General features: G+C 41.2%; 1 protein-coding gene across 3 annotated transcripts in view; it reads right to left on the bottom strand.

Annotated features, from left to right (window-relative positions):
• Positions 1-23,923, bottom strand: part of xxylt1 (xyloside xylosyltransferase 1) — a 96,047-nt gene that overhangs the window by 23,617 nt on the left and 48,507 nt on the right. For all 3 annotated transcript variants that reach the window (XM_067994642.1, XM_067994644.1, XM_067994643.1), the window contains exon 3: positions 16,004-16,136. In XM_067994642.1, coding sequence (XP_067850743.1) covers positions 16,004-16,136 — 133 coding nt within the window. The remainder of the gene's footprint in view (positions 1-16,003; positions 16,137-23,923) is intronic.

Raw genomic sequence — 23,923 nt, 5'->3', positions numbered from 1 at the left:
CCATCATCTAAAAAGCAGCAAAATGGAATTATATAAAATGTCACTAATCCCCATGTAAAAATGTATAAATGCAGATGGTTAATCTAACCAGGAAATGCATACAAGTAGTAGGGAGTTATAATTGCTGCTTGGAGATTAGGTTGAGCTACAACTAGTTAATACATTATACCCCAGTTAGGCAGAATGTTCTCTAACATAGATTCTTACCATGCTACAAAGTGCAGGTGAGTCATTAATGTAACATTCCTGATAAACAGGCCCAGAAACCTAGGAAACATCTGGATGTCTGCACTTCCATGCATTCAAAAGGGACAAAAATAAAGAAAAAAAAAGTTTCAGTAAATAATCCACAAGGACTTCCACTAACTGCCTCAGGCACATGTTTACGCATCTGTGAATCTCCCTTCTGCAGCACAGTGTATTTATAACTGAAACTATTCACAGCAGTATTTGAACACGTTTTCTGAAATCATCACTGGGACCACTGAAATGTTTGTGAAAATTTTCCATTGTTCTCATTTGCTGAAAACACACTAAAGGCAAGCAGCAAACAGGAAGGTTTATCTTATAATTAATGTCAGGGTCCAGTGGGAGTTACACTGATTATCTGTTTTGACGTCATTTTCTTTCTACATTTACGATAAACATTGCCTCTTAGGTCGGGCAAATTGTTGTGCCAATTAAAATAAATTACTTAAATGACTGACAAAAAAAATGAGCTCAACAGCAAACACACAGGTAAGGGGTTAATGTGAACTGTGCAAACTTCAGTAAATGGAATCTTTCCACTTAACTGTCATGTTCTGTCTCTTATTTATTTATGAGAATCGGCTCAGTGTTAACCACTTGATGGTTAGTGCAACAAATAAGCTAACACTTCACATTACTGAATTGGGCACCACTGAACAACAACTGTACTAGGATAATTGAAAAAGCACATTGTTTCCCAAGAAGTATTTTCCTTATCCCAATACACAATAGGTGACTCAATGCCAACAACATCTTGTGTTTACATAGAACCTTTAACAAAGAAACCTTTCCAAGGTGCTTTAAAGAAAAGAAATGGATGCTGAGCAGAAGTAGAAGAGTTAAACAGATGACCAACGTAGGGAGAGAAGTAGCAAGGCAAAAGGGTTTAGGGAGACATTTCCACAGTGTAGCTGTGAGGTGACCGAGGGCCCTGTCACTGATGGTGAGGTAGAAGAAGTGGGAGGGGGCAGAAATGCAGTGGAGGCAAAGAACCAAAAAGCATGGCCTGGGATGTCGGGCTAGAGCAAGTGATAAAACCAGGCTGGGGTGGGGTTATGGAGGGATTTGTAAATGAGGATGACGATTTTGAAATCAATTCGTTGGAGGACAGGGAAACAATGAGGGTTGATGAGGATGGTAGTGATGGACAAGGACGACTTAGTGTGGGACAGGATGCAGATCAAGGACTTGGAGAAGTCAAGTCTGGAGGTAATCAAAATATGGATAAGAGTTTCAGTGTTGGTAAGGGTGAAATAACAGTGCAGGCAGGTGATATTGTGGAGATAGAAGTAAATGATCATGACAGTGGATCGGATACGGAGTTTGAAACAGCTCAGGGTCAAGGAGGACATCTAAATTGTACATCGTCTGGTTCAACGTGAGCCAGCAACCGGAGGGAGATTGGGATCAATAGTACAGGTGTGGATTTTTTAGTGGGAGGAGAATAAGTTGGTTCCCATCAAAAAAACATTCCTGGTGGAAAAAAAGTGGAGGTGGAAGACGACTACCAAGGTGGAGATGAGGGGTTCAAATGCCTGTGGCCCACTATACAAAGCAACGTTATGTAAAACACCTTCTCCAAGAGGGTTCAAATAGTTGCAGACTGCAAATATATATCTACACACAAAAGAAAACATACTGCAGTTGCAATCATTTTGTGATCACATCTTCTGAAAACAAGCTCCACATTTAAAAAGTAACTAATGTAACACAAATGAGGATATTTTTGCTGAGAGGCACTTTAAGCATAAAATAATAAAATCACATAATTTGCATAGCCTTTCATTCTTGTTGCAGCCATCAAACTCCCCATTTCAAGATGTCAGTCTTAGCTCAACGGTAGCACTCTCGCCTCTGAATCAGAATGTTGTGGGTTCAAGTCCACTCCAGAGACCTGAGCATATAATCTAGGCGAGCACTTCAGTGCAGGACTGAGGGAATGCTGCACTATTGAAGGTATGAAACTTTAAACTGAAGCCCCATCTGTCCTCTCAGGTGGATGTTAAAGGCCCCATGGCACTATTCAAAGAACAGCAGGGGAGTTCTCCCAGTGTCCTAGCCAACATTTATTCCTTAACCCACACCTAAAACTGATGATCTGGTCATTTATTTTATAGCTGTTTGTGGTGATCTTGCTGTGCACAAATTGGTTGCCATGTTTCCTACATATAGCAGTGATTACACTTCAAAAGTACTTCATTGGTTGTGAAGCGTTTTGGGACGTCCTGAAGTTGTGAAAGGCACTATATAAATGCAAGTCTTTCTTTTCTCCCGCTTTTCTAGATTTAAATTATGTGATAATAGCCTTAAGCTTTAATATAATGCCCCTATTCAGAACATACAAATACCTGTACAAAATACAAAACACGTTCCTAACATGTCATATTTCTCATAACTCAAGCTGCTCTTGGAGACAGCTTTCACGGTTCAGTCAGCCAGCGCTCTCACTATTGCTGGAAAAAGCTCTCCAGGCAAAAAAAAAGAGAAGTACACTGTTCTCTTGGGCCCGTCACTTTCAGCAATGCCCCTGAATATGCATGTACGGCATTCCTTGCTTCATGAGGCTAATGACGTCAGTGCATGCAGGTCAGCACATAAGGTGGACATTTGCAAACTGTGGGCATGTGATCAGAAGTCACAGGATCAAACCTCGAGGAATACGTCCAACAAGAGTTGGCAACCCTTAGAGTGGGTGATGTGAGAAATCATAGAATGATAGAATGATACAGCACAGAAGGAGGCCATTCAGTCCAACGTGCCTATGCCAGCTCTTTGAAAGAGCTATTCATTTAGTCCCACTCCCCTGCTCTTTCCCCATAGCCCTGCAAATTCTCCCCCTTCAAGTATTTATCAATCAAGTATTTATCCAATTCCCTTTTGAAAGTTACTACTGAATCTGCTTCCACCACCCTTTCAGGCAGTGCATTCCAGATCATAACAACGCGCTGCGTAAAAATGTTTTTCTCATATCGCCTCTGGTTCTGTTGCCAATTAAATAAATCTGTGTCCTTTGGTTACCAACCCTTCTGCCACTGGAAACAGTTTCTCCTTATTTACTCTATCAAAACCGTTCACGATTTTGAACACCTCTCTCAAATCTCCTCTAAACCTTCCCTGCTCTAAGGAGAATAACCCCAGTGGAAAAACCCGAAATGGAAAAAATGCCTCAGTAAGGGATGCCCTTCTGAGCTAGGGGCTGAGGTACTATACTGGGGCAGAGTGGGCTTCACTCTGCAACGAATTATGCCATACCTGACCTGGAATTGCTTGATCTAATATCGGATAAAGGCATCTCTTAGTGCAGCATGAAGCCCAGGCAAGAAGGTCTCAGGTTTGACTCAATCTATTCTAAGCTAACTGATTGGAGCGGCGCAGTAATTGGAGAAGTATGATAAGTCTCCGTGTCCATGGTCAGTGCTCCTAATTGGTATCTTGTGACACATTTTCCACCAGAAAGTGCATTTGTATAGGGATTAGCAGAGAACTGGATTGGGCTCAGCTGCAGTGCCTCTCTGGTTGGATAGCCTGCTGACACTCACCATCAAGTTTCACGCATCAATAATGGGTATTTGGGTGAGGTACCAGAGGAAAACTGGAATCGTTCCCCAGCAAGGAGTCAACACCTTACCATGAGGAGGGTGAAAAAAATGAAAAATTTTGTAGAAAAATAAAAATCACAATGGTTACAAGTTTTATAAATAGTCCCATTGCTCACTCATTGGACACATACAAGCATAAAATAGTTGTCTGAATAAATATTTAAATTTGGCAACAACATCTGTATAAGATTTTATTAAACATTTCAAAGCTAAAATCATCAAGTCTAAGTGACTTTCCCTTTTCAGGCGTTACACATATTTATCAGCCTACGATTGGATGCCCAGAAACATTGGATCTGAGCAGAGGTGAGAACTTCGGCTCGGCAAACTGTCACTTGCTCTGAAGTCTCTTTTGAAAATGTGTACATCATAAATGTGCTTGGAGATCAACAAAAACTGTTAAAACCATTTGACATTGAAGGATAGACATGATAATTATGTCTAAGTATAAAGGATTGAAGAAGCTGCCATCAGGGTCAATCAGTTCCTTAACACTACTGCCAGGGAGCAACTTCAGTACAAATTAAACGTTCAAACTTACACATTATGAGTTTTTAGTTGGCACAATCAATTTCTCTGGAACAAACAACATTACAACACAACCACAGAGTGAAATACGCACACAGCCTTCAATCCCAGGCCCACTCATTTACCAATCTGAACAGCGTTGAGTGAAGGCAGCAGCATTTCCATGCAGGGCGGAAGGGAAAATCTGAAGAGAGTCTTGCCTGACAATCTCTAGTGGCCAGCTATAGAGAGCATGGGCAGCATTCTGGGAGTAGACTGTACATCCACCCTATCAGCAGCAGTGTTATGGAAAGTGGGCATCCTGCAAATGAAGGATAATATACAACAAAGAAAATGGCAGAATAACATCTTTATTTTTTTTAAAAATTGGGAGATTGCTTCTTGTATTTTGCAGTTTGTAACATCAGAATTACACATAGTACTATCCACAACATTAAGATATTTTCTGCAGCTGTTTCATTATTTTCTAAAGACATCCCTTTCTTGTAGTCTAAATTTAATTATCTTTTTGAAAAGTCTCAAAATGCCATAATTCAGTTCCAATGAATTTTTTACATTAATAAATGAACAGTATGTAATGGCAATTTTGCTCAAAGGTGCCTCGAGGATGGATGTTGTGGGAAATGGAAAAAATGTCACAATTGCTCAGAACAGTCAGTGCCCATCTGAAGTTTTCATAAATTGTTCTTTATCCCACCTTGAGTCCCTGCTGCCTGTGTTATTGAAGGATTGGTTCTGCTAGGGCTTCAGAACAATTTGACAAAGCCCATCAATTTCTATGTAAACAACAAAATGTCTGTTTTTAAAGTCCTTCCATTAATATACTATTACATTATTGCAGGAATAAATTCAATTACTGTATACCAATAGGGCAGCTGTAAAGAAGTTTGCTAAGTAGCATTGTTACGTTTTGGGATTTTTGATGATTCTGTAAGAAGGAATTTCAGGTAAATTTATATTAAGATGTGGCTATTAATTTAAATTCAGCTCACAAAAGGGCCAAATCCAAACAACACTCAAGCTATCTGGGAAAGCATAGTCGACCTTGCAGCTAGGACCAGATGAAATGTTGTCAGAATTGTGTTCCTCGCATAAGATTTTTAACCAAGGTAGAGCAGTTCCACTCAGCTGGACAATGGAGGAGGATAATGTGTCGAAGGCTGCAAAGAGGTTGAAAAGGAGGAGGAGGGATAGTGGAACATGGTCACAGTCACAGAGGATGTCATTTGTGACTTTGATTAGGGCTGTTTCAGTGCTGTGGCAGGAGTGGAAACCTGATTGGAGAGATTCAAACATGGAGTTGCTGGAAAGATGGGCACAGATTTGGGAGGTGACAACACATTCAAGGACTTTGGAGAAGATAGGGAGGTTGAAGATAGGATAGTAGTTTGCAAGAACAAAGGGGTTAATGATGGTTTTTTTGGGGAGGGGGAGGGGGTGGTGATGACAGTTAAGAAAAGGAGGGGCGACGATACTTGAGGGCATGGAACCACATAAAGAGAGCACATTTACTGAAGATAAATGTTTTACTGAAAATAGATTATGGTAACAAAAACAACACCTTTCCATATGGACTGAAATCCAAACTGTTCACATGAACATTAGTATGATTGTTATAGCACAGAATGTTTATTTTACATTTGCTGCGGCACAATAGTAGTAATTCGGAAGCTTGTAATGTTCTTTTCTTACAGATCAAGGTTTGGCCTTCCTTTTACAGATGTCAAGTGCAGACACTCTTGGCACGTAGGTTACCCAACCACAGATGTTGTGAGCACTCTTATGGTAAGGTGCCCTGCCGTGATAATGATAGCCTCGTTTGTACTGAGGCAGTTGATTTGAAAGAAATTCCTAATTTGGATGAAGGAATTCAGCGAATCAATTTAGAAATTCTGAATTTATAAAGAATTATTAATGACGCTGGGTTTACTCCCCCTTAATTTCTTGAAGCATTCCATTGATTCTGCTTAATGGTTGTATAGTAGCTCAAATAGCAAAGTGCCTTTTGCACAAAGATCTCAAATCTGAAGCTTGCCTCAATGGATACAACAAACTTGACTGCTCTCACCAGATAAGTGATAGTCAACCTCCTTCCTTCTATGGCTCACATGCTTTGATTAAGCACGAGACAGTTGAGTACACAGAACAGATTTTATTGTACAGCACAGGTGGTACAGCACAGGTGATCAATTTATGAAGTACAAGGGTAGCATCCAGTTTTGCTCTTTCCAGCTACCTACTGTAACTACTGTAACTGTACCCCTTTTTATACACATGTTGTTTACTACAAAAGCAACATACTGTAATATTTTCATAGGTAGACAGACCTTCAGATTACAACTCCTACTACCTCCCTTGTTAGCTGTCTCTGGACCGTATCAAGGACACCAAGTTCAAATCATCCTGCATTCTGGCTATACTATGGACCATAGTTTCTACATTAATCAATCATGGTTGATGTCCGCTTTAGGCAGCACTTCCTAGCATTCCAGTTGACATCTATGTTAACTGTATCCATATGATTTATATCAATTAGTGTTAATTGTACTCAGGTGGCTATTGGGGAAGCAACTGAAGACCAGGCTCTAGTATTCTATCCTTCACCACCTGGCTATCCAATTTATTACAATCTGGAGAGGAATAGAATCCCTTTATTCATGTCCAATGTTTCATCTTTCCTGGTGTTACCAGGCAACCTGCTGGTCCATCAACCAGTTATGGTTATTATAGTGCATTGTGATTATTAACTCTCAACTTTTCAACATGTCCAACAATAAGTTCTGCCAGTTGTGGGTGTGCTACTGGATGAAGCACTGCACAGCAATGGAGTGCTCCAATGGGAGGGGTTGCTGGGCCCTGTGCTTGGGACTCCCGACACTATCACTGGAAGTCCTGGGCCAACTGACCTTTGGATGCATAAATGGGTAAGGAATTGATCAAAGTTCATTCAGATACCATTGATTGAAACATTCACTGATATAAATAGGATTAGTGTATCCACTACTCAGTCAAACATAATTTTTTGAAAAAACTGAATCATGGATGAAATACAAACAAAACATCAGTGAACAAGAATAACAATACAAATAATCCAACTCCAAATATGAAACATGCTTGAGATGACAAGTGAACATCCGAATTCAGTGCTTCAAAGCAATTTGCAACAACAGTTTTGAAGTCTTATGTTTCTTAACTGTGGTATGTAAAAGGTTAACCTAAATATGACTCTGAATGGATACTTAAAGTAGAAACTAATCAATGTACATCCAGTTCTTTATTTGGATATTTCATACCTATCAACTGGGTTAATTTTCATCAACATGTTAACATGTTACAAGAGTAGAATCAACGGCAGGAATCTGGCCAATTTTAGCTTCAGGTGTTAATGGAAATCAATTCAGAAGAAGCTAATAGTATTTTAACCTGCAATACACAAAGTGGACTATTTTCAACTGCCTGCCACCCCATTTCCGAGGTGTGCAGCAGCTGAAATGGCAGGGATATAGCGGCTGCCCTAGTCTACCTGATGCAATTTTCAGGCAGGGCTGTAAATGGTGCTGAGCACTCGAGCCCAAAACAGACTAGAGGCTGCTTGCACATGCACATGCCACACCCACTCCGCCAATAGCTGGGCACCATAGTCAAGGCACAGTCTGACTAGAGCATTATACAGTTTGATCATGACTTGCTTTGACTATATTCCATATAGTTCCACATTCTAATGCCTTTGTTGATTGCTGCTCTGCACTGGTTGGACATGCGTAAGTTTACTAGAATGATACTCGGACTTCAAGGGTTAAGTTACGAGGAGAGATTACACAAAGGTATTAAGGGATATGGGCCAAAGGCTGGTATATGGAATTAGATCACAGATCAGCCATGATCTTATCAAATGGCGGAGCAGGCACGAGGGGCTGAATGGCCTACTCCTGTTCCTATGTTGATCATCAGGACTACTAAGACTCCTTTGTTTCTTGCAATGTCATCATTAACTATTTTAACACCATTCATGGAGTATACGTGTCGTTCATTGTTCCTTAACTACATGCAGCACTTTACACATTAAATTTCACTGATCTGCCTAAATTGTTTTATGATTTCTAAGCTGGCTCATCCAATTCCAGTATCCCTCCTGTTCTGGCATCATCTGCAAATGTTTCAGCTTGGCTCTATTGCAAACAGTGGGAGTATGACATCTTATCAGCCGATCCCAGGGATGCATGCTACAGCTTGGGAATGAAAATTTCCAAGCATATTATGTGATTTTGTAGAGTTAGACAGGTCCACAGTGGCCCTTAGGCTGATTTAAAGTGGCATCCACAGCAATATGCAATGGAGTGATCTGAGGCAAAGGGGCAGTCACTGGATGTCACCATAGTTACCTAGCAAGGAAGAAGACCTTACGTGGATCCCAAGTCAGCATTAAATTGACAATTTTTTTTGAAGTTCTTCTACAAAAGGGGAGCGTTCTTTGAACAATAAATGCTACCCTACATTTTCCTTCCTTTAACATACTTCTAACAATACACAAGATTAGAAGGATTCTTTTTCTCCACAATGAATATGTGGAATAGGTTCCCAGCTTTAGTAGTTAAAAAGAGTTGGATACACATCTGGCGAGAAAGAGAATTGAAGGTTATAAGGATAAAATACAGGGAGAGAGGATTCTAACTGCAGATTACTGGGGTTCCTGTACTGTTGGAAGCAGGAAACTATCATTGCAAGAAATGTGAATGATCAGGGGTGAATAATGAGGGAAATGACGTTGGATGAATGTTCTGGAATTTTTCTCAATTTCTCTTTGGGGAGGGGCTCAGAACCATTCCTCAAGAGATTGAGTTGAGTTGAGTAAACTAGAAGATGGAATACTTTTCATGTAGTATTGTGAAAGGACATAGATGATGAGCTGAATGATCTTGTTGCTTTCCTCCATGGTTTTCTTCTGGGCCTACTGTTGCCCATTCTATTTTTTTTCCAACTAATTTATCCTCAAGTTTAAATGCTTCAAGGTGCTACTGGTCCAGATTTATCATCCCCTCTTTGAATCTCCGCCTCTGATGATCTCATACCTCTATGTACATTCAAATCCTCATCCCACTCCATATGGTATCAAGTTTCTCTTTCCACCTGCTCCATCAGCTCCGTTTTGTTCTGTGGCTGCAATACCTTCCACTGTCAACTAGCCTACTGACACTCTTTGCCTAGACTCACAAATGCCACTTGGGACAAGTACTGGAGAATTGCCGGGGCCGAGAATCATACTCCAGAAAGAGTCAGCACCTTCAGGAGAGACAAAATATAATCCTGCTTTTGGTGAACATGCTGTATGAATGTAATGTTTTACACAGTGTAGCACAAACCCACAGGTTGGGTTTATACTGCTACTATAAATACAACTAATTTGAGCGTTGCAGTGGTATTTTCCACAAGGAGAAAAAAAAGTCAAACAAAAACGAAGGTTCCGGCACACAAGGAAACAGCTGCAGTGCACAGCAAACAGACAGAATGGAGGTTTAGTTTGCAGGGTGGACCGTTAACAGTAAGAGGCCAAATAATCCATAAAAACAGAAGGCTGTTTCAGTGCAGTCAGGTTGACCTGAAATAAACATTGGCTGACTTTTCATAGACAAGCAACCCTCTAGGCACCATTCATTTAAGAGATGCTTGGAGATAAACATGGTAATAGTTTTGTGGGGGGAAAAACAGCCGCAAGAAACATGTATAGTGTCTGAAAAAAGTAATTTTGCGTTAATGTGCTTAACTATACATTAACACATTTTCAAAAAGGAATTTGTATTTCCGCAGAGAGCCAGCAAGTTGGAAGTCCAGGATGAAAAATTGGATCATATACTTGTAGTCAATAATCTAAAAAAGCATGGTAGAAAACAATAATTACAGTGGAAATTTCATGTGCGTTCTGTGATGTAACTACTCCCTCTGTTGAAAGCTCTGGGTACAACGATCACAAGAAAGCAGCTCCCCCAATGACTCAGTTTGGTAAAAGCACTGCCTAGTACTGTACTGAGCCAAACAGATCTGGTAGGTCGCAGATTCAATCTCCAGTGTGCAATGATATGCTGATGTCAGACAGAGCAGCAATAGCGGGTGGGGGTGGGGGTGTGGGGAAGCAACAGTTGGCTTCAGCATCACTATGCTAGGGAATGGAGGGTGGGGACATCCAGGGCTCAGGCACCTGATCTCAAGCCACTGACCAATATTGGAAAGTGTGTGTGCATGCTCCTCACAACTGAACAGCCTGCCAATGTTAACCATCTATCGTTATAAATGAAGAACAGCTGAGGTACTACAGTGCAGCTGACACGGTTGAACCACGCTAGAGTCAAGAAGAGAAAACTGGATGTAAGTGGGGGAAGGAGCAGTTGCTTATCTATTTTGGTTGGTAAATAAGTATGTTTAATAGAGAAGTTTCTTCAATTTAATCAATCATCTTTTTTCAGGTGGGAACCGACATTTTGGATCATTCCTTCTCACCCAGAGCCACTGAGGTAAAGTGAATTACAAGGACTGCCCATTTATCTTTGAGCCGCCCCATGCACCGATGTGAAAGTCCATACTTCACACAATCTGGAGCACCCGACGTGGGAAATTTTACTACCATTTGGGGGTACTTCCCCAAATAATTTTTCCCAGTTTGGTTTGATCTGAAGCAGCAACTCTGCATTCGGGCATGGAGCCATTTCAGGATACATGGAGGTCTGCCTTGTTGTGGTGACACCTGTTGTGAGTGGAGTGTAGCCTTCATGTCAGGGAAAACAATTCACTGAGTTGAAAATACCCCTTACCAAGAAGGAGATATTTTTCTTTTTTGTTGTTAAATATATGGGTAGGACTCTGTACTAAAAGTACTCCTCCTAGACCTTTCTCTTATTTTAAAAAGATCAGTGAAAATATGAGTTAGAGGTTGTTTGATTTCAGGCCTTTTACAGAGGCCAGTTGACATTATTTAGTGAGACCGGCATATGGTGGCATATTGCAGAAACAGTACCTGTGCTTTTTGTATACTTAAATTTTAATGATCAGAAAATGTAGTACCAGATATTAAAATTGGATAGCCATGTGGTGAAAGATAGAATACTAGAGCCTGGTCTTTAATTGTTTCCAAGCCTTTATTCACAGAAATTCCCCTTACACACACACACACACCACACCCTAGCTAAGTTCTCCTATAAAAATGATGAGAGTCCCCAATTGATACCCACCACCTGAATACAATTAACACTAATTGATATAAAATCATACAATTAACACCAGGATCTACGTAGGTGGTGAGCATTTGCTTTTGAAGTAATTATCTTTTAATAAAAGCTTCATTCTATTCAACTCAGACTACTTGATCCCTTCCATTGGTGACAGTTGAGTGGGGGGGAAGAGAGGGGGTTTGCTAACAACTTCATGAAGATCGTTAAGCCAGCTTGTAACTATATCTTTGAGATGTACCATTTGACAATCTAACAAAAAATTAACATTGATGAAATAAAGCTTGACAATAGTATGCAGATGCTGAATGAACCATGACAAGCCTCCATTGGAACATTCTATATAGTGAAGAAGAGTTTCTAAGATAATGAATAAAGAACAGTTTAATGTATTCAAACTAAATGCAGAAAGATTTCAGTGATCTGCAGGCAACTGGCAGGACAGGACAGTCATGTAGCACTTACAGATAAGTGTCTCATGTTTTACATGTTTAACGCACTGAAGTTAGTGGAAACTAACAGCAAAAGGTAGCGTTAAAATATTGATCTACCAACTAAAGTAGTGCATTAAATCAAAAACAACAAGACACAGTCCATGAAGCTAATTTAAATTTCTTAACTATAGCCAAAATCTGTCACTATCTTTTTGATAATATCTTTCTTCAAATAATTCATATTTAGAACACTTGTCAACTTTTATGGGTGTTCCACAAACAATTATTTTCTTAATGATCAAACAAAATGAGAATGGTAGTTGGTTTGACCTGGTAAAGAAGGTATGTATAAAGCAATGCAGGTAATCATGGTGAGGCAGTGGAAAAGTAATGGGATAGGTTACATTAATCATGGTGACTAAGCAGTTTTTTCACTCAGCATTTAATGTTTCACTCCAGTAACCAGCCTATTTTTTCCCCCCATTAAAGTCACTTTGAGGGATTAGGCATCACTGGTCATTAGTTTCCATTGTCTGTATTTTATTCAGTTTTCTTTCACCTGACTCAGTCACTCACCATCCCAACCTTGTACAATTTCTTCAGGGCACCTTTTTAAAGCTCCTTTATTCTGACATTGCAGATTTTATACTTTATATTTCATCATGAACCCAGTATCACAAAGTCACCTTTCTTCCAGAATAGCTGATATTTTGTTTTTGGCAAATTCTGGCACAAAATTCAACTGTTTATTGCCATGGACATATGTCACCCCAGCTATGTTACTTATCTAATAGGCATTTCTAATTTTTAACATACATATGACTATAAAAGATTTGTCTTTTCATATAAGAATCCTCTTCCAGGAACATCCCCCCACCCCAAAAAAAATGTCGGCTTTTAGTCTAAACAAAGATTAACTTTAGTTTCTTTTATCTCCACTTTCCCTCCCTCCTGCTACAACCACCACCATCATCATCAATATCAAATTGAATTTTTTTTTTAATGCAGCATGTTGTAATGATCTGGAATGCACTACCTGAAAGGGTGGCAGAAGCAGATTCAATAGTAACTTCCAAAAGGGAATTGGACATATACTTGAAAAGGAAAATTGTGCAGGGCTATGGGGAAAGAGCAGGGGAGTGGGACGAATTGGATAGCTATTACAATGGCCTCCTGCGCTGTACTATTGTAGAATTCTGTTACACTGTAAGAAATTGAACAACTTGGAACAATTCTTAGTCATAACCTGCACGTTAGAAAATATACTGGTTTTACTACTGAAGGTGAAACATTTTGTTCTTACTTCAAGTCATCCAACAATCTTCACATATTGCTTAATGTTACTTGCACTGCTGGAATATTCCAGGCGTTAAATATCGAGCACTATCTGATGGAAGCTAATTCAATTCAGTAACCGTTCTGAAAGAATCTCAACAAGTACCTGGGAGCCTATAACATGAATATATATTAAGATAATTTAATTTCCAGGTTTTGTCTTAGAAAAACAGTGAAATAAACTAGCACATCATCTAAGGATTGCTGGATTTCAAAACCAAGTTCTGTATTTGATTTCACTCTATTAAAATAGCTGGTTTCAAATTTAATTTCAAAAATAAAATATCAGCTAGTCTGGAAGAATGGTGACTGTGTGATACTGTGCTTATGATGAAAGAACAAGGACAACAAAACAATTTCTTTGCATTCAGCAATCTGAAAGCCCCAAATTCCTCAACATTAACTATTCTTTCCACATTGGCTAATAAGGCTCAAAGTGTCAAATTATATTGGTTATATGTGAGATGGAATTGTAAATCCTGGATTCCTGCTGGAGATGCAGACAATGTGCAGACACATTAGTGCTCTTCATGTGGAAGTGACAGACTGAAGATGCTCGGCCCTTTGACCACCATATTTCAGCCTTGTTGACACATAGTAGGAATGCAGATCTTATCTTCACTACCGACAGGCATTACTGCATGAGGCCCAAGCCCTCATTCAAAAATTATGCTTTGTACTTCTGGGTCACAAGATAGAAATTCCTAATGACAACTTTTAACTTTTATCCTCCATTTATGGAAGGGGTTTAATCGATATGGAGAAAAATGTAATTTATACGAGAGTGCCCCTTTTTACTGACATGTTGAGTTTGATAACTGTCTTAAATTTAATCTACATATACCTGATTGAAACCTAGTCTAAATATCTTTCAGTAGTAAAATAAGAACAAGTCTTATAAATCTTCAAATCTGAAGATTCATACTGATCATTAAACACTTGTGCTGTTGATATGATGATGGAGTCTTACTGGCTAATGCAGAAGGAATAGTTAATGTTGAGGAATTTGGGGCTTTCAGATTGCTGAATGCAAAGAAATTGCTTTGGTGTGCTTGTTCTTTCATCACAAGCACAGTATCACACAGTCAACATTCTTCCAGAGTAACTGATATTTTACTTTCTAAATTAAATTTGAAACCAGCTATTTTAATCGAGTGAAATCAAGTGCAGAACTTGGTTTTCATAGCCAACTATATTTAGATGCTGTGTTGTTTTTCTAAGACAGAATCTGGAAATTAAATTCTCTTAATATATATTGATAGTTATAACCAGTTTCACAGTGATGTGAAAACCTGTAATTTAGTAACTGGAAAAATTGGCTCCACACACCCTACCAGACTGGTGCAATGAAATGCTGGAGTTAGCAGTCTCAAAGAAACTCACACTACTTGAAGGGCAAGTTAAATCTTTTCAAAATGAAGTACCAAAGATAGAAAACATCCACTGTGTCTGGGAACTATTCCAATAAGCCCAGATTAGTCTACTGCCAGTCTGACCAGCATGAAATATACAGAACAATTGCTGAATGAAGATGACAACCAATTGCTGTGCATTCAGCTCTATGCCCTCTGCTTCTACAACTCTCTTGGGTCTGCCCCTCCATCTGGTTAATGAAATTCTGAAACATGAAAATACCCCCAGCCTCATTTATGAGGCTTTAAGTCACAATATACCTCTGTTACAAATAGCACAGAAAATTAGCACTTTTTCAGGATACATTTTATGGAAAAATTAAGGGGCACTCACTACGACGTGATGCAATGCAAATTGCTTGGCTCTCAAAAACCCCAATGACATCAGAATACGTACAGGATATTTTCACTCTTCCCCCATTATCCTGCTACTTATTAATGATGAGGGTTTCCCTCATTTTCTTCTGTAAATACTGCTTGAGGAATTTTTTTTAAATTTTAACCAGAATTTCACAATATAAATCAATGTTTAAATAAAGCCCTTCAAAACCACTGCAATGGATTCACACTTCTGCCATCTCTAATATTATTACATCAGTGGTGTTGCTGTGGTAACAGATCTGCTCTAAGCTTTTGCCAACGTCTCAGTGCCTCCCCCACCTTGCCTGCGGGACAAGTTACAGTATCTTTAAATACAGTTGAAGTCTTAATTTAACTCATAAATTATTCATCCAATTTTTTTCAACAGACTTTATTATCTAACAAAGATATAAGAAACGATTGGTGTTCCCTATATTTTAAATATATATATATATTTTTAAATAATCCACTACTGATAACTGAATAACTACAATTTTTATACTTAATTTTCAATAACTGTAATTTCATTTTATAATTGGATCACTTTTCGTGCAAATATATACAAAAAAATTGAGATAATAAAATGATAACTGTCAAATGTCAGTGTAATGAAAATGTTGCAAAAACTAGTTTGGAAAAAAATATATAAAATGACATCCCTAATCATGGTACCTAGTGACTAAATTAAATCTCTCTAAATAGAATGTATTTAAGTCAGATTTGGAACTCAGCTTGAAGTCAGCAGAGATAAAACTGCAAATGGCAGTTAAGTCAATCCCATAGATCATCCATAGCAACTAGTTCTTGGGTCTACAACCTTCATTTTAGCTTCTGGCCAGGCTTTAAGGATATTGCAGCGATTTCAGTACCTGTAAACAGGCTGCATTTCTCTGGCGATCCCTATCACAGCTCCTGGCTGGAACTTCTCAAACTCCTCAAAGAGACGCCTGATGTTAGACATGTACTTCAGATCCAGATCCAACTGCACAATACGTGTCATTTCTGCAAAACAAAAGGAGGAAAAATCAGGTCACACATAGGTCACTAGGAACAGACAGGATGTATTATATCCTATGTTCATTCAAAAGGCACCAAAAGGTCTCTGACAAGAAAAGTTCAAATTAGTCAACTACTTACACAGCCAAAAAACTAAATATTGATGGAAGACAAACACTAAGGATTTATCAAGAATTACAGTAAGCTTTGTAGTATCACGTTTTAAAAGGTGTTGTTTATTTTCTTCTAATCAGTTTTCAATAAATACCAGTAAATATGTATCTGATCAAAAATAAAATCTGAGTGTGTTAACACACTTCCTGTTGCACAGAATTTCTGATTTAGGTACAATACTTACATTTTTAATCTTGAGCCAGTCAGAAGATATTCCCAATTTCAATATTTTGCTAAGCTAAACCCTCACCAAAACTGGTAAAACCAACTGATAGCTTGAGTACTGTATAATGCTCAAGAATTATCATATTTTGTATATTAGCATTTAACTTAGAATGAGTTGCAATATGAATGATTATTAAGACATTGTCTCAATCATGAGGAAGAAGAGCAGGAATGGCTGCATTCCATTTTTGTCACAACATCATCATAAACAAACAAGATTATGTTTTCATGACACAAGGCCATATTTCCACATGAGCTGCATTATCACATCATAGTTTTCTTCAAATAAGAAGGTTTGCCAAACCCTTTTTCAAAAAAGATAATGGGGCCGACTTTCCTGCCACACCGCCCCCCCACCCCCCACAGTCCGCTATTCGACAGGCATCATTTGCCCAAAGTACACCGTGGCAGTCCAGGTCAAACTACAACACAAATAGGAACCAGGCATTAACAAACCTGACATAGGTTCACCCCTGGCAGGGCTTTGTGTAAGGAAACAGCAGTGCAAAAGAAGAGCACAGCTTCAGGCCTGCCTGCTGACCCTGAGAACAGAAAGTTTCTGTTGTGCTGAGGAGAGAAAAAAAAATGCCAAATTTACCTTCCAGACCTTTGCTGCCAGGCCCCCTCGGGCCTCCTGGCCCTGACAGAGGCCCGCTGCTAGTGGCTTGGGGCAGCTCTGCCTCTGGATGCTCCCTGCGCCATAGTTACAGGAAATGGATGCAGGAGTTGGGTATGCCCCCGCTCCGGCCCCCGCCCCCTTTGCTCCAATAACATAGGACGCCCCCATTTTCTTCACTTTTGGATCTGGGTCAGGAAAAATCAGTCTAATGTCTCTAGGTAAGAATATTTCACACTGCCCATTTCCGACAGGCAGCATATGTCCTGATTCAAGCAGAGTCTTTCTTGGCAATTCTATTATAATTATTAGGAATTAGTGCATTTTCCCGCAATAATTCTCCTCTACCTAGGAGATCTGCATACTATAAGATCAAAACTAAATTCATTACTTAAAAAGGATATATATATATGCACAAATAAAAAGGAATTAATTTTTATTGTGTGATTAAGAAGGCATACATGTACATTTCTGAACATATTAATGCTACCTTAACCCAAATTATTGACTACTCCCTCTAATTACCTCACGTGATTCTGAATTCATAACCATACATATCAACCTGGAAAACTAGCAAAAGCTGACCAAATGCTTCAGAAAAGCTGCCACTTCAACAACAGCCCTGGTGTGAAAACAAACAGGCTTTGTACTTAAACAGGAGGTAAATACAACAGGGTAGAATTTCCAGAAGTTGCATCTCAAATTACACCCATACCCGCACCCATTCTGCCGAAATCAAGATGCGCCAAAATTTCCTGCCAATCTCATTAGCATATGCCAGAACGTAAAATTGAGCATAAATCAGCATAAACGGCCAGTGTGGTTTGAACATAATTTAAATGTAACCAATGGGGCCTCAAGTGATTTCCTCCAGAGAAAAGCTGGGGAGTGCAAGGTCAGTGGCAGACATCTCCCTGTCTCAGAGATTTTTCATTAATTCATTTAAATTGCACAGTAAAGAGTCTCCATTTTCTCAAATAGTCCCTTCTCACCGATTAGTGCTGCAGAATCACAAGTCAGAATGAAACGGAGGGAAGGCGGGGCCGGCTCCTCAGCTCCCCACATCCCAGCCCTCACAGATGGTCAGGAGGTGGGCGTGGACAGAGATAGAAGAGGCACTGAGTGCCACGTCGATAGTCCCGAACACGGCAGCACAGTGCCGTAAGAAATTCAATGACCAGATCAAAGCAGGGAAAGTAAGACACTCACCATGCTCTCCCTTTCTTTCTCATCCACTGTGAGCACCACACTGAAGTCTCTGAGATGGAATTCGTTGATCAGTGACCTTGTAACAAAAGCCTCCACACATTCTGCAAGCCTAATTTTTCTCCCTTTTTGTCTTTGCAGGGCAAGATGGCGCACAACGCCTGGTCGAGGGCATGGACTGGGGGGGGGGGAATATCGGTACCAAACCTCCTCTCCCTGACCCACCCCATAAGGAGAAGGCAGTGGAGCTCTTGGGCTGCCACATCACTGTGTCCGCAGTGAAGGCCAAAGTGCGGGGGGGGGGGGGGGGGGGGAAAGAGCCGAGAGCCAGGTGAGTACCTGTCCGCTTGCTGTCTCTCAATGCTCCAGGACAGGGGTCCAGCCTTTCCTTCTCCATCCCCCCCACCCCCATGGGGCATCCCATCAGTGGCAAAGGCAACCATTCTCACCCTCTGTTTTTTCTTGACACAGGTCATTCAAGGTTCTGGGGGCGAGGGAGAGAGAGGGGGAGCAACTTTCGGAGGAGATGGAATAAGCGGACCCTGGCTTTTCCGTGCACCACATCTCCACAGAGTGGCACACAAGGGGTCGATGGAAGGCCACAGCCACACACATCCCTTCTTGCCTGGGAGGACAACCTCTCCTCCACCTTCAGGCCATCCCGAAGCTGAGTCAGAGTCACCCAGCTTTCCCTAATCGGGCACCAGCATGGACACATTTCACAGGGGCGAGCAAGTGCCTCAAGGCCAGGAGAGTTCTCCAGCGCAGCAAAGCAATTTTGTGAATCAGGAAAATTCTGAGGAGGTGAAGGATGCCGACACCTCTCGAGAGAGACCGGCTAGAAGTCGGCCACGGACTGGTGAGTCAGTGGAGTCTGATTTGACGGCTGCCAACCTGAAGAGGTGCCTGCTGGTGGAGCATCAGAGAGGCTCAAGGACTCTGGGATCCATCAGCAGTAACACAGAGCTTCTCATGGGCATGGCTTCCAAGTCTGCTGCAATGCTGAGCACCAACATCACACAGGCGATGTTAGAGCTGCGAGAACCAGTGGAGCAGGTGGCTGCTGCATTGGGACACACAGCAGGTGCCCCGACAGGGGACAGTGAAGGAGCAGTCGGGGCTTCCACCTTGACGAAAGCTCAGACTTCTGCTTTTGAGGCTTTGGGTGGAGGATATCATGAATCACGGCTTCCAGACTCTTACTGAGGCCTTGCAGGATCACTTGGCTCCAGACCTCATTACAGCCTTGGTCCAAACATGGACAAAAGAGCTGAATTCCAGAGGTGAGGTGAGAGTGACTACCCTTGACATCAAACTAGCATTTGACCAAGTGTGGCACCAAGGAGCCTGAGTAAAATTGAAGTCAATGGGAATCAGGGGGTAAACTCTCCAGTGGCTGGAGTCATACCTAGCACAAATGAAGATGGTAGTGGTTGTTGGAGGTCAATCATCTCAGCCCCAGGACATTGCTGCAGGAGTTCCTCAGGGCAGTGTCCTAGGCCCAACCATCTTCAGCTGCTTCATCAATGACCTTCCCTCCATCATAAGGTCAGAAATGGGGATGTTCGCTGTTGATTGTACAGTGTTCAGATCCATTCGCAACCCCTCAGATAATGAAGCTGTCCGTCCCCGCATGCAGCAAGACCTGGACAACATCCAGGCTTGGGCTCATAAGTGACAAGTAAAATTCATGCCAGACAAGTGCCAGGCAATGATCATCTCCAACAAGAGAGTGTCTAACCACCTCCCCTTGACATTCAACGGCATCACCATCGCCGAATCCCCCACCATCAACATCCTGGGGGTCGCCGTTGACCAGAAACTTAACTAGACCAGCCATATAAATACTGTGGCTACAAGAGCAGGTCAGAGGCTGGGTATTCTGCGGTGAGTGACTCACCTCCTGACTCCCCAAAGCCTTTCCACCATCTACAAGGCACAAGTCAGGAGTGTGATGGAATACTCTCCACTTGCTGGATGAGTGCAGCTCCAACAACACTCAAGAAGCTCGACACCATCCAGGACAAAGCAGCCCACTTGATTGGCATCCCATCCACCACCCTTAACATTCACTCCCATCACCACCAGCGCACAGTGGCTGCAGTGTGTACCATCCACAGGATGCACTCAGCAACTCGCCAAGGCTTCTTCGACAGCACCTCCCAAACCCGCGACCTCTACCACCTAGAAGGACAAGAGCAGAAAGCACATGTGAACACTACCCCTGCACGTTCCCCTCCAAGTCACACACCATCCCGACTTGGAAATATATCGCCGTTCCTTCATCGTCGCTGGGTCAAAATCCTGGAACTCCCTTCCTAACAGCACTATGGGAGAACCTTCACCACACGGACTGCAGCGGTTCAAGAAGGCAGCTCACCACCACCTTCTCAAGGGCAATTAAGGATGGGCAATAAATGCTGGCCTTGCCAGCGATGCACACATCCCATGAACGAATAAAAAAAAACGATCTGATGGCTGCCAACATGCCAGCCATCGAGATGATGACTGGGGCCGCAGATCAAGACCGCAGTGGAAGGGCGGCTGGTGTCGTCCAAGCTCCTGCTGCTGCCACTTCTCAGGGCCGCAGCACCAGCTCGGGCTCTGGCCTTCCAACAGCAGACAAGGTAGGCTGCACAAGGCAGCTCAGGATTTCGCCCCTAGGACGCAGTCAGCAGCAGCCCTGGTCTAGAAGCGTATGGCCGTCAGCATGGACTGAACACAGGCCCACGATTCATCAGTCAAGCATTCCTCCACCACACCCCACCTTTCTGGTACTGAGTTTACTGGAACAAGGCCAAGGGGGGGGAGCTGACCTAAGGGTTCATCTGAGCGCTAAGACCAAGTGGGTTGCCTGGAGGGAGTAGGGGGATTTAATTCCTGCCTCCACTACCTCCTTTTTCTCCTCCTCCGTCTGTGGACGGTGGGGGGAGCTGGCTGGCTGGAAGATTGTGGCCGTCACTAAGATGTACCCTCTTACCCTCTACTGGTGTTATACTTGTTCTTCATTACTACATTTCTAAGACCAGATAAAAATATTCAAACATTTGCACATTCCACACCAAAACTCATCATTCTGTGGTCAGGGCAATGCAAATTTCCAAATTCAAAATCAGAAGACCTTCATGTTCTACCTCTATGCATTTCAATCCATCAGTGGGAATGTATACTCTGCTTTTAACATCAGCTTCACTTATAAGTACTATCGGCACCGGAAAAGAATAAATTAAACGTGTCATAGACAAAACTGTACAGTTGGCATCTCAAACTTTGACAGATTTATGGCATGGTGCTGTCAGTAATTGAAGTGCAAAATATCACACACAGACAGCACCACCAGCTGTTTCACACCTGCAATAAGATCATAAGTTTGTTGAAATATTAAAATCTTACATCTTTGATCAACGTACCAGCATTTCAGCAGCAGCAACTCCAGAAGATATATTTTTAGTCCCCTTGTACCATAGATCAGACAATATTCTTTGGTTCTGATCATTTCTTTACGTCTGTTTTGTTAGTAAAATATTTTTGCAGATATCATCAAAAAGTTGTTCCTTTTCTGTTAAAATTCTTTCTCATCTCTCAAAGAAGGTAACTCAGGCTGACATACAATTCCAGTGGCAGATCTCAAATATTTGTCCCAGCTGATGATACTTCATGTCTGAGTCCAGACAATGAGTTATTTGATCTTAGGGAAAGAACATCACACCAAGCCCCAAACTGTCCTCACGAGATATCCATACACATGCACTTGCCACCAGAGATCACTGGTTCATGATCACAGGCATCAACCCTGGATGATTTATTTTCCTCATCCCATGAAGGTCAACTGCAGCAACCCTACTGCTGCCCCCTGTGAAATCAGTTACCTCAGCAGACACCAAGGATCAAACCTGGTATCTTCCTGGGCTGTATGAGTCAGTAGTACACCTGGCAGTGCCTTCATCCACTGAGCCACCTGGCCAGCTTAAAAAAATGTTGCACCTTAAAAAAATATGAAAAGTTCTTTCAGAACTTCAATGTTTGGGCATAACAGTTCAAGAAAAATTATTAAATGCGGCCACAAAATACCACGTACACAAATTTCATTGGAAATAATATTTTTAGTAAATATTCCAAAGTTTATGGCATTGCTAATGGTAAGTCAGCGTTATTTTATAACAGGAGCATTATACCATAAAATGCATAAAGTATTATTATATAATAAAATAGGTGAATGTTTGCATATTAGTCCTTTCTATGCACAAAGCAACCATGCGGTGAGGGAGCTGTCTGCTACTAACTAGCCTGTACCTTTAAGGCCACAAAGCGTACAGGACTAGAGCAGAAATCTACGTGTTCAATTATTCTCCTATGAGATAATTACTGTTGCTTAAACAAGTTTGCCCATTAAAAAAAACTTTTAAAAAAGAAATGCTACTTGTTCACTACTGCAGGAAGGGTATTGTAGCACTGGAGGAGGTGACAGAGTCACTTAAACATAAGGATGAGAATTTTAAACTTGAGGTGTTGGTCCAGAAGCCAATGTAGGTTAGTGGGGACAAGATTGAAAGGTGAGTCCGACTTGGTGGAGGAGACCTGTACAATTGTGACTTGTTGCCATTTTATGAATAGGATATTCGAGCCAATCAAGTACAAATGTGACATACATGTATCACATTTTCAACTGCGACAAGTGTGATGGATTCATTGATCAATTTAGCACAGGGGCCTGAACCAGGTGTTAGGCTTCTCATTTACATATGTAAGGAGTTTATCGCCTGTTTCAGTAGCCTGAAAAATGGCCCAACCCAATTTCAGCTGGGAAGTTTGTATGGCTTCCTTGAGGCGCATGACGTTGTTCCCCAAAATTGGGCCTCGCTAAGCTCATTTTACGCCCGTAATTTTGGTTCATTTTGGTAGGAGAAATAAGGAAGTCTCTTGTTTGCTAACCTTCCTATGAAGCGTCTTGGGACGTTTTATTCGTCAAAGGCACTATATAAATGCAAGTTGTTCTTGTTATTCCTTGGAAGATAAGAAACTAAAAGAGATAGAGGAGCGAAGAGTTCCAGGAATACAGATACGTAAATCATTAAAAGTAGCAATATAAGTTGATAAGGCCATGAAGTGTGCAAACAAAGAATTGAGTACATTTCTTGAGGAATAGACTACAAAAGCAGCGAGATTATGTTAATTTTATATAGAACCTTGGTTAGACTACACTTGGGAGTACTGTGTGCAGTTCTGGTCTCCATACTACAAGAATAATATTAAAGCACTGAAGAAAATGCATTAAAGATTTACATGGATGTTACCAGAATTGAGAGGATACAACTACCAGGAAAGAGTGAGCAGACTGGGGCTCTTTTCTCTGGAAAAGAGACTAAGAGGAGAGCTGATAGCTTTCTTTAAAATTATGAAGTGGTTGATAGGATGGATGTGCAGGAACTGTTTCCACTTTGGGTGGATGTGGAGAAATTGTTTCCACTTGTGGACATAGCCACTAGCAGATCAAAACAGAAATAAGGAGGAATTTCTTTACAGAGAGTGGCGAGAATGGGGAACTCAGTGTCACATGGAGAGGTTGAAGCAG

This window comes from Heptranchias perlo, chromosome 13, assembly GCF_035084215.1.
Source record: "Heptranchias perlo isolate sHepPer1 chromosome 13, sHepPer1.hap1, whole genome shotgun sequence".
NCBI classification, from domain to species: domain Eukaryota; kingdom Metazoa; phylum Chordata; class Chondrichthyes; order Hexanchiformes; family Hexanchidae; genus Heptranchias; species Heptranchias perlo.
The sequence above is the reverse complement of the archived record's forward strand: the minus strand, read 5'-3'. Positions and strand labels throughout refer to the sequence as shown.